We start from the raw sequence: 12,513 nt of genomic DNA, 5'->3' as shown, positions 1-12,513 counted from the left end.
TGGCCATGGACTCTGTTCTTCTATGGTGTCCTTGAGGTGTTTGGGAGCTGTGCTCCAGAACAACCCACCACTCATCTATTTCTCTCCTGTAACCACAAATCTTCTGCTGAAAAGGTAGAAAGAATGAAGAAAGCAAGGAGTGGAGGATAAGCATTAAAAACTTGTGGGGACTAAAACCCCAACAGCAGATGTTAGGTTGCAGTGGGATGGGCATCTATCCAGTAATACTGGTGTCATTTGGCTCTGCATACCCTTAGATGTGTGATGGCACCACACAGCTGTCAGTGTTACTTCAGCTATGCCCATCCCAACTACAGGCTTCTCCTTTAAAGCACCTGCACTTCCAGATTTATTCTTAACCCTGCAGCAGGGGCACCACATTTGGGTCTCAGTACAGCAACAGCTCTACTTCAGCTATGCATTGCACAAACATATTCACAAGTAATGACATCCAGTTTGCACACAGAACTGAAGATGGGAGGGAGGAATCCAAACAAGGATATTGAAAAAGTGAAGATATCCAATGTGTGGTAAGGTACAAAATATTAAAAACAAAATTGTTTTTAATATGACAACAGTTCCAAAGTTCTCACAATGGAAGCCTCCCCATTTACTACAGTGCAATTTGGAAAATGAAGATTAGGACAAAGCAGCGCACCCATGAAATTTGCAAGAAAATTTTAAAATAAGAGATGCTGCAGGCCCAAGGCAATATGAAGACAAGATATAAAGGGACATTGGAAGATCTGAAATGTGAACAAGGATGACATTTTTCCAGGTTAACAATGTTCATTAAATATGGGGGAAATAATTTGCAGTATTTGAAAAATGGATTTACAGAAATGTTAAAAGACATAACAGCAGACAGTAAATTAGACAGGAGCTTGTAATCTGATAAAGCAGTAAAAAAAAAAAATCCAAATGCAACTCAGATGTGTACACTGAAGCACCACCGTGCAAAGAATCTCTTGAGAATCTGGATTGATTTTATCTGAAAAATGGTATTCAGTTATAAACTTATTACAAAGTGAAAGATTTCCAGTGAAGAAAAAAAATGTCTTTAGGGCTGGAGAGATCAATGGATGAGCAAGATTACAAAAGCTAAATGCATACACAGTCATTACAGTAGTTGTAGAAGGCAGCATGGGAATATTCCTGTGTTATGAGCAGTGCAATGTAAGTGTTATAAACACTAAGGAATGGGAAGGATTTAGTTCTAAACCAGAAAACTAAGAGAAGAAAAACATATGCTGAACCTTCAAAATCCACATGGCTGGCTTGACAACCTCTCCAAAACAAATCTTTCTGCTTTAAGCCTTATCCTGCCAAGAATTTTGTATTTGTTCTGTCCACTGTTTACACCATGATTGATTTTATCCAGTCAATGGTCTGAGCTTGCTGCATGGAATACGCTTCTTTTGAAGGATTGAGGCCAAAACCTGGGATTTGGTGCGCCAATATCCCCCACTAACTGATTTCTTCAGAAATATTTTAGTAGGTGATCATTACTGAGTTCACTGTAAGTCTGGGCTATTAGCAATATCGGCAGTTTTAGGGCATTCTAGGGTTTTTTAGGGCATTTCTAGGGTCCTTTAGGGCATAAGGACCCTAGAAATCACTGAGAAGGCATGAGGATGCAGTACTCCCTGTCTGCATTATTTCCGTCTCCTGATATTCAGCATGAATAGTTGCAGTGGAAAACTGTTCTACCCATTCACCTAGAAAGATGTTCATAAGAGCTGTTATTTTATGGAGAAGTAATACACGAAAATGGGAATCCTTTGGCACACAGTAAACACCTCTACCACATATTAAATATCTTTGAGGAAAAGAACTGGCAGTCTGCAGGCTTCTTTACTATGAGTTCCCTAAAAGACCATAAAGCACACCACTACTACACTAACCACTCTGCAGAAGGTTTTTGGTGCATTGCTACTACCAACATTAACACAAATGCCAGCACTTGGAAGCACTGAAAGGGAAGGTATGTTAGAAGCCATACATGTTGGGAATATTCAGAGACCCTTGCATTTAAACGTTGACTGCATCTACTTGTAAAGGGGTGAATCAGATGCAAAAGCTAACTGTGTTCATGTCACACTTGCTGGGTCTGTAAAACAGCATATCCAGGTTTTGTCTGGCTGAAGTGGCTCACCAGATACAGAACTGGGAAAGGCAAAAAGTGACTCAGCCTGATAAATCACTCTCACTGGAACAAAAAGCAGCCAGGTGAAGGCGAGCCAGGTTGGAACAAAGAACTGATATCGCTGCAGTAATATATCTGCCAAAGGCCTGTGATACCTGCTCCTCTGACACTTTTTGTTCCTGATATAAATAGCGCTGTGCCTCGTGAAAGCTGCCTGGCCACCTCTGTTGATGTTTCACAGAGGGAGCAGAATTGCAGATGTCCAACAAAGCTTAACTTGCTGAGTTGATCACAGCCAGCCATGGTTGCCATCCCCAGCCTGGTGACAGACCCAACTACAAGATGACCTACTGAGGAGGAGCCCTAAGACCACAGTGAGATTCTCTTCCAAAGGCCATAAAAGGATTGGAAAAGTGGGTAACCCCAGGACACAACATCAACAAAATTCACTCTAAGCAGGCACACTGTAAAGAGTTTTGTTTTACAGATGGCTGTAGCTGAAGCAGAGAGGTGGAGCAACCATCCAAAAACGGAGAGAGAGCCTAAGTCGGGGATTAGACCTATAACAAAGACACCCACAACCCCACCCTTATACGAACATTGCTGTTTCTAACATTTTACATTTCTGCTGGCAACATTAACATGCTTTCTGCTTGTATGCATTCAAAGTTTGGTAAAATAACTGCACAAACAAGTTCTGGTCCAAGTCTGATGGCAGGAAAAATGTACATTTTTCCACTTGTCTCAGTGGGTAGAATAGCAACACAGGCCATTTAAGCCTGAGAGTATTTAAAAATCAACCCAGAGAGTATTTAAACAAATGTTTAAATGTCTATTAAGCAATAGTTATTAGATTGGTCAGGTTGTGGGGAATTGCCTTTTTGGGGCAGAAATAACACCACAAGATGAAACAGAGGAGGAAAAAAGTTTTGAAGTTAAACTTTAGTCACTAATCAGGTGAAGACATTTCTACTTACATAAATTTGAGAAGAACTACTCTGGAAAAAGCCAGATATGGGCAAGATATTGGATTTGTGTATGAAGACATTTTTAATAAATAGCCTTTAGTAATATTTTGCTTTCATGTAAGGAAATGTTGAAAGAAAGAAAGCCTACTTCATATGGGTAAGAAAAGTATAATGTTAGCCCTGATAAACCCCTAACATCAGTGTGCACAGACACTGGAGCAAATGATTTTTTTGAAAGTCTGCTTTAAACATTTCTCATTAGTTCCTTTACATCAGATACCGAGGTGATGACAGAAATGAAATCTAGTAGCAGCTAAAATGCCACTGCAGTAATTATAAGATAGCTCTTTATCTACAGGCAGCTGCCAGCAGTCCATATTAATTTATCTAAAGGGGCTTCATACTGTAGCAAATAGCAACAGCAAATGAGATAAGAGAGAAAGAGAAAGCCTTGAGATAAGTAACTGCAAATATTCCAGCTGCCTCACACTAGCCATTAAATGAGAGTCCTTACTTAAAAAAATATACCCTTTCTTCATTATTCATAACTTTATTTTAGTTTAATTTTTGTCCCCAATGGGCCTTTTCTTTACAAATAGCTTTTCTGCATAGAAAACTTAAATTACAGAGACTTTTAAATAGCAACAGAGCTTTGTTATGTTCAAATTTCTTAGAGAACTCTTTTTGAGTGTTTACACATATTTTTGATTGTGGGTCTCTTTCTGAAAAACTGCTGAATGTTCATAATACTGTAATTCTCTTGAGGGAAGACAAACACACATTTCAGATGAGTTGTTATAGAATGTAGAGGTTTCTCTGCATTGCTCAGAGCTGATAGATAGTATATAAGAGGGGAAGTTAGAGCATCTCTTCCTGAAGGCACAGTATGTGTTAAGAAATGCTTGTTTTCCCAATTTACATTTTTTTTTGTTATCTTTCCACGGCTAATCTTAAAATGTGCTGAAGGAATAATATCTATATTTTAAGAGAGTCAACATTTACTATTCTCCCTTCAACTAGGGAGTTTTTCTATGGCCCTTCATGAAAATCATGTACGTGTGCATGGATGTTTTCAGGAAGCTTCAGGATGGATACTATTTTTTGCCATGAGAGACCTGACCACCATTTTCTACATTGTTTTATGAGAGACTGACTGGCTGCTTAGTCCATTTCCTGAGACCATGAGCAAATCCTAGTAACTTCTAATAACCAGTACTAAATCCAGCTCTTACCTGCATCTGCAAAGACTGTTTTGTTTCCCAGCTGGCCATCCTAAGGAATGCATAAATGGATTGAAGGGGAGAAGAACAGGTATCTTGTGATAAAAGGAGCTGTGGCTCTTCACAAGAGCAGCCAGCAGATAGAACTTCCACACAGGGTGGACTCCCTCTTTCAGGCTACTTTAACTTTTGAATAGCACCCCAAAATGTCCCACAGTATGAAAACATATAGGACACATGATTTCTGCTCTTTCTTTTTTTTGGAAGCCCTTTATATCATCTCTATTTCCCCAGACTTAGAATACCATTACTCTGAAGTCTGCAGTTTATTGGGTATCATCAAAATTTTAGTGATGGCAGGAGTGGTGAAAACAGAGTAAGTTTTATGCATTTCAAAACCAACACTCATACAAAATTATTTGGAGATATGTCCTAGAATACTACAATGGCAACGATTAAACTCCTACAATGTGAGAACTGCCTTCTGTTCTGCTTCTGCATAGCCCCTTCCTGGGATACTCCCACAAGACAAATAACAAATACCAACTCCAATGCTCCCAACACCAAGGCTTAAAGAAAATCCACAACACACTGCCTGATATCCTAAGGATGAAAATAATTTCCCAGTTCTCATGACTCTCCACAATACTACATTAAAACCTTTCAGCTCCAATTTCACCAACCCAATCACAGAAAGGATTGGGCTGTATCCACAAGCTGGATTGAGACACGCTAGAATGACCAGCAGCATCGCAACAGTTAACAGAGTTGCCATACAAGTGATAATAATAGGCTTCAACACTAATCCTCTCCCGAGCAGAGTGGGAAAAGCTCATAGTTTCTTTGGTTCTCTTGTTCCAGTCTGGCTGCTAATTCAAAACATAGTTATAGATCAGTTTACATTGTGAAGGTCATATCCACAAGGCCAGGAACATTCCCTCTCTAAACAGGAATGCAGACTCACCAAATCTGTGCAAATGCAGACACAAATCTAAACCATTAGGGATGTCTGGATCTCCCGCCCCTACAAACTGGTCACAAACAGAAGGCATCAGTGTTTTATTTCAGGTCAGAAGGGTGCTTTGTACTGACCCTTCCAACTGTCCCTACTTTGTCACCATCAGACTGTGCTGTCATACAGCCACACAAACTCGATTCTGTCCTGATGAAACTAAACTGAAAGATGCACTACAGCAACTCAAGGGCATTCAGTTTGTCAGACTGAACTGTTCTAACTCAAGCCCTCAAAACACCTTCATCAGATGTTTGCTTCTACAGGCCCATTCCTACTGGTTCGCCCTACTTTGTAAATGTGGACACAGCCACAATGCCAGTTACCTTCATGGCTTCTGAGTGTTTTCCGTGTCAAACAAACACTAAAACCCAAGTGATCTTCACAGTCTTCCATGTTCTTTAAAGGGAACCAAGCCAAAGCTCATCTTACATGTGATTGGGGGGGGAGGGGCGGGCATGAGGGGGAAGAGGGGAAGGGAAGAGAAAAAAGCAAATGAGGGATGCTGTTGTCTGCTGTTTCCTCAGTTATTTATAGTGGGAACCTGAGAGAGTGGAGACAAAACACCTTCAAAGACATCAAGGATCAGCTACTGGTTTCTTGGGGACTGGACACACTATTTATTTTTCATTTGGCAGCGGCGTTCCTTGGAACAAGCCATTGACTGTTGTCATAAACAACTGGTATTCAGCCAGCAGGATCAAGGATACACTTCAAAATTTGCCCCTACAATTTACTGGGGTGTCTGGGGCAATGTATCCTGTTTGATATGGAAAATTAAGCAGGAGTACCAGGGTGTATTTTTATTTTGTCCAGTTAAATTTCTATGTATTCATGTTAACTATCAAAAAAAATTAAGAGTGTGTCTTCACAGCCCTGGATGCAATGCCCAAGCTGTAAAACCTGGCTGAACGAGCTCAGTCAGTGTGAAACAGCCCTATGCACTTTCTGTTGACTTCAGACCTCCAGAAGGAATGCTTTGCCTCTATCCACTGAGGCAACAATTCACGAGTTGCCTGCACTACTGCAGAGCAGGCATACAGTATTTCTTAGTGCCCAGTACTGGGGGCTGCTGTGTCTTGTCATCTATTCCAGCAAAACATTCCACTTCAAACTTAACTGTAAACATAAGTAATTTTCTGTTAAGGCCGAAGAACCAGACTGATTTCGAGGCATCTGTTTTAAATCCAGTCTGTTTCTTTCCTAAAGGATTTACATTTCAGAAACCTACTTGTATTTTCAAAGCAGGACATTTTATGAGGTTACTCATGGGAACAAGTACTGCAACCCGGCTTATTGTAACCTCCACTTCTTTCCCTCCATGTCCTAAATAGCCACCCTTGTGTATCCCTTTGTAAAATCTCTCCAATACCCTGCACTTATTTTCCAATGCTTAACACCTTGCCACCATATTTCTTCTACATGCTCAGACCTATTATCTAGTACTTTCTCACATATCCCCTATGTCACCAACATCTGTGTTCCCAATATCTTCAGTATGTGAAGCCAAGCCATTTGGTTTTATCCACTAAAGCACTTAAGTAACACTGTGGCTGCCTACAATGTCCCCTATGCCTGCTCCGAAAGCTCATCTCACAACATCATATGCTTTATCTGGTTTCAGTTGTTTGTCTGGGCAAGATGAAACAGTGCTATTAGAACTAAAATATCTGCTTAGTGCTAGGCACACCTTCCAAATAGACAAGGAAAGTGATTTACCAACATTTCCCTTTCTGGGGGCACCAGTTCTTTACGAAGTTGCTGGTTTTCAAGAAACATGTAAGAACTTCACATTTTTAAGACCCCTAATAGACAGAGAAATGCATCTGAAACTGATCCACCATGTTCAAAATTTACCAGAAAGCAACGAGTTAACATAAAGTCCAGTCTCAGCAGCAGGACTATTTCCATAGGAACCAAACCAGGTTAAGAAAAGCTAATTTTATACTGAAGTGAAACAATCAGGTAAAAGCCGATTGAAACCATTTCTTATTACTCTTATGTGGGGCTGGATTTACTAGATGGAGTTGCCAAAAATATGCTAATGTACATGGCTCAATATAACTTCCAATACACAATAAAAGGGAAAAAAAGCAAAACTTTCTGGGACAAGTTCAGACTGTCTCAGTCTATAATTATTGTTCATATCAAAATATCCTGTGGCTATAGAGAAAAAAGCATTCTTACAAGGTTTTTAAATGATTCATATTCTTGACTTGTAAAACCTCTCATCTGTCACAGATTACTCAAGGACTCTCAAGAGGAAAACCTGAAAATATTATACTGTCTTGATACAGGAGGTATTTTCCCAACATCCAAATGGCTTTAAAATGAATTTATCTTGAAATGTCAAGAAACCATCAACAGAAAGCCTTGTATCTTTGCTGAAGAAAAAGTGAGTGCAAGGACTGCAACCAGTAATTCAGGAGCAGAAAAAATTCTTGTAATATATAAACCCACTTTAAGACTACACTTAAGGGAGCTGTATCAGCTCACTGCTATCCATAGCCCATATTACCCTAATGCCTACAACTAAGAAAAGCGGCAAGAAACCCAAAGGGGAAGGGGTAACAGGAACTTACCTATGAGATACATGCCAATCCAGTCCCCTGCATCCACTTCCTCTTTTATATCCCAGTATATCACTAGGTCCTGTGAATGCCCGATGGAGTAGTAGGAGCTGCTGACCATCAGGGTGGACCGGCTGTCTGAAGTGACAAGGTCTGTGTCACTGGTAGACCTAGGAATGGTGACCGTCTCATGAGAATTGTTCCTGATGTCCACGTTATGGAACTGGTCAGGGTTATAGCTGTATCTGAGAGGCTCTTTGCACCGGCGCCGATTTTGTGAGTTCCTAGATGGAGATGCCATGGCTGCCAGGCCTAGGAACCTGTTTTGGTACAGATTCTGTGGGAAAAAAAAAAGAAAGGATAGTATTTACAGTGTTATTAATTTTTCAGCGATATCAGTTCAGGAGAAGTAGTAAGTTATAGCAAGAAAGTAGCAGATCTTTTTCCATTTGTCATTGCAAAAATGCGACACGAAAAGAGGCAGCAGGAACAGTGCTAACTCAACTCTTACTCTGTAACTCTTACTGTGAAAACAAGTGTAAGAGCAAGCCTTGCACCACCAAGCTCAGCCACAACTGAGCTTGGCAGTGTGAGGAAGTTTATAGGAGCTGGCTTCCTCCATGGCACACACCCAGACACAAACATCGTGACTATCGAACTGCCAGAGAGCCACCCTCTTTTAATGTCATGAGATAGTCTGCTCACTTTTGAGACCTGGAGTTAAGTGTTAGCCCCAGTATTTCCTGTTACATTTGCAGGGGAACCCTTAAGGTGCAGTCACCCTAGAGACCATATTCCATCTGGAGGGACTGGTTAGCAGGGAGTAAGAGCTGTTCCTCCCTGCTGGGTATCTGAAGAGTGAATGCCATGAAAACGGAGCTAACCCTGCTACAAAAATAGAGATGTCTTCACAGAAGTATAAATACAAACTAAGTGTTGCAATGCCCCTCTGATAGTTTCCAATGCTATAGTACGGATCTGTTTTTTGCAGCAGATTGTGAGATACTAAGCACTCCCTGCTCAGGTAGGAATTTATGAATGTGCCAGACAATTAATGGCAATTGAGAAGGTTACTGCAGAGTAGTCATCATCCTAACAGTTGAAAAATATTTTAATTTCAACCTACCCTTCCTCAAGGCAAGCTGAGTGACTTGTACAAAATGTGTCCTGGTGCACAAGTTAAGAGCTTTTGTCAGATGGAGAATGCTTAAGTTATGACTGGGTTAAATTCTGATGTGAAGACATTGTCTGATACTGATCAAAATACTGGTTATTCCTGACTTCTGTATTGCTTGTTTTGCCATTTTCCTTCCCAGCTTTCCCTCTTCTCTCCATGCAGCTCTGCTATTTCAATCACTCAACTTTTCACTATTCATTAGCCTTCCATTATCCGTCTGTTGCCAACCATGCTGTCAAGTCTGTTAGATACAAAACCAGACAGCTTTCCAGTATGCTATGAAATGATTTTCACATGATCAGAAGTCAAATGGTCCTTTTGAACTCAAACAAATTAAGCGACAGAAAAGCATAGCTCCTTTGTCCAGCCAAGCAGTTATTTAACACTGTCGTTATTAAGGCTATGGTAGCACAGAAGAACAGTAAGTCCTGAAAAAAACCCCAGTATTTTCTTTATTAATACTGTTTTGGAAGGAATAATTAAGTGACCTATTATTGTATCTTAGGATTCTGTTGCACAAAAACTGTACAGAGAGCAAAACAATTCAGCTGGCATTTTTGCACCCCTAGAATATGCTGTCACTTTGCAAACACTGCCCGACAATGCTTACAATCCGCTGACCCAAATCCTCACTTACTGCATTAAACAGGGTTTATAAGCAAAAATAGCCCTAGCGGGAATGCCACACCTTATAGTATGTGCTGCAAGACTGAAGCTAACAATGCAAAAGGTATTTTTTTGTCTACTACAGGAAGGGGGAAGGCGGAAGGGGGAAAGGGGAGGGGGAAGGGGGAAGGGAAGGGAAGGGAAGGGAAAGGAAGGGAAAGGAAGGGAAGGGAAGGGAAGGGAAGGGAAGGGAAGGACATGGTGCTGCATTTACTGTGCATCTCATCATGTCTTTTATTTTGCTACTTCTTTTCTTACATTTATTCACTGTTTGGAAAGAGAGTTCACATCACAGTATAAAGACCAAAATACCATGTAAACAGAAAATGCATCTTTTTTTATCAAGAAACATGCTGTGAACATTTTCTAATCTGGAATGCACAAGCGGGCACACAAACTATCACACTCTAGTCAGTAATTTTAAATTGTTGGTAGTTTCTGTCACTTAGCAAAGAAGGCATTTGCTCTCATGACAGTATCTGACATAACTAGAATTGGTTTTATAATTGTGAGATATCAATGTAATGAACTTGAAGTTCACTCTTCTGGATTAGTCTGTATCATTAACATGGGTTCCTTTGCTCACAGCACTACCCAAAAGCTACTTCAGTTCAAAGGCAGACGTTTTATTTCTGGTGACAAATTACTCTAGGGAATAGTGGTTCTGCAGATACTTTCATTTTTGAATGTTAATAGATGTAGAGTATTAATTAACTGCATACCTTAAAATTAAATTAGACTAAAACATTTATTTTTTCAGCTTCAGCATGACTTCAAGCAGTTTTAATGAAAATGGTATATCTGTCACTATGTTTTAATTCTGTAAGTTCCTGTTTTCCTGTATGTTGAGGGAACAAATGGCATAATTTTTAAGCAACCCAGAAGGCCAAATTCTCCACAAATCCAAGTCTCTTGTATTTCCAGAAAATCCCCAAACTGAAAAAAACCCCAAATGAAAGAAACAATAGTCATACATAATTATCTGAATTAAATAAAGGCATCAAAATACAAGCATGGCTGTATGAGTAAGTAGAAAAGAGGTTAGGTAAAATAGTTATTCCACATTTTATTACCAGATTGTCATGCTTTCCATGTAACTATCTAAAGCCCCCAAGCTCTGGTGATAGAGTCCCAGCCAGGGTGAGACAGCTTAAAAAACTGCAAAGACATTCTCTTGATGTCTTGTGAAAGCAATCTGGTCCATCATGGATACATAATATATTAAAAAAAATGTATCTATTTTAGCGGTGTAAGATTAATATTTACTCAATCCTCTTGCAGAGGTGTGTACACTACACACACTACACTAAACACTCATTTCTAATATAGAGTGTAAATTATAAAGCAAGAGCAAAGAAAGGCCAAATGTTGGTTGTCAACAAACAACTCTTCATTCCTGCCTCAAAACAGTCATTCTACAGCTGCTTCTACAGTCAGTCCTTCCAGGGGAGTTTCCACCCAGGGACTCTCTAGACAAAATGACCTCCAGGCTTCGCTTTCCCACTCACTCCCCTTACTGCTGATTTTCAAAGAGCTCTGGAAAGCTTTGTCTCTAAAGATCTACCAGCTACATGAAAGTCCTGCCTAAAATCAGATATTTGGAGGATTATCTGTGAGCAACACTTTGCCTCTTATTCATCTCACTTAGTCCATCTAATGCAAACACCAGAAAAATTAATGGAAGTTTTTTTTTTTCCTCCTATATAAATCCAACTGGAATCACTAACAGGGGAAGTAGGAAGGAGCAGCCCAAAGGAAATGACAGATGAGTTCTGATTGCAAAGAAAACTGACTTCAAAAATATACACATAGAAAACCCGTAAACAGTAAATACCAAGAAAAAAAATTTCACAGTTTCTTCCCACATTCTCTCCATTTCTCACTCACACCTCTCTCCCTTCCCGATTGCTGTTTGGCACTCAGAAAGCAGAGAGCTGTTGCCACCAGTGCCTTTTTCCTCACCACCTGAAAAAAATGTACCATCAATGGTACTTGTCTCCGTCTTTGAGACAAGAAGAATCCTCTGCTTGAGAGGCTTCACACTATTACTGCTAGCTGAATTTCACCACAGGATTTAGAGCTGCCATGGAAGCTTCCCCTGAAAGTCTGTAGGGTTTAATATTAGGGATTTTTTCTTTTTTTTTTCTTTTTTTTTTCTTTTATTTGGGATTATTTTAAATCATGCTAACAAAGTCCATGATGCTTTAGCAAAAAGAGGTAGATCTCAGCTAAACATCTGCACGGATCCAGCTCTGTTCTCTATTCAGACAATTAAGAGTTGTCTTCCAGAAACTTGGACTGATACCATTTACCTCCAATTGCTGGAAGATGGATTTGTGCAGGTCCGGATGGTGGTACAATGGACTTTTATTGCTCATATCAAAGACAGAATATGACTGAAACACAACCCATCACTGGAGCCCTGGCAGATGAATAAATTGAAGAGAACAAGGTGACAATATTAGTCACCATGACAGCAGGCTCAGAGTAGTCACTCAGGTGTCTGCAAGCATCATTGGCAACCCAAATTTCAAGGGCAAGTACTGAGAAAGACAATGAGATAGCTTTCTGTGATGGGAAGCTTGGGACACAGCACATTTATCCATATGAAAATTTAATATGCCAGCAGTCAAGTCTGATATCATAGGGAAATCAGGTGTGGAGTCAGTCTCTTGGTTGCTCCACCAGAAATTAAGGCCCTCCTGATAAGCTTTTAGCTGTCATTTGCAAGGCTTATGTGTTTTTTAAAGACAA

The 12,513-nt window shown here is 40.0% G+C and overlaps 1 protein-coding gene across 7 annotated transcripts in view; it reads right to left on the bottom strand.

Annotated features, from left to right (window-relative positions):
* HECW1 (HECT, C2 and WW domain containing E3 ubiquitin protein ligase 1) overlaps nt 1-12,513 on the bottom strand; it is a 200,993-nt gene that overhangs the window by 170,579 nt on the left and 17,901 nt on the right. For all 7 annotated transcript variants that reach the window (XM_017734636.1, XM_017734637.1, XM_017734634.1 and 4 more), the window contains exon 2: nt 7,929-8,253. In XM_017734636.1, coding sequence (XP_017590125.1) covers nt 7,929-8,253 — 325 coding nt within the window. The remainder of the gene's footprint in view (nt 1-7,928; nt 8,254-12,513) is intronic.

This window comes from Corvus brachyrhynchos, unplaced genomic scaffold (assembly GCF_000691975.1).
Source record: "Corvus brachyrhynchos isolate BGI_N302 unplaced genomic scaffold, ASM69197v1 scaffold94, whole genome shotgun sequence".
NCBI lineage: Eukaryota > Metazoa > Chordata > Aves > Passeriformes > Corvidae > Corvus > Corvus brachyrhynchos.
This window is presented reverse-complemented; position numbering and strand designations above follow the sequence as displayed.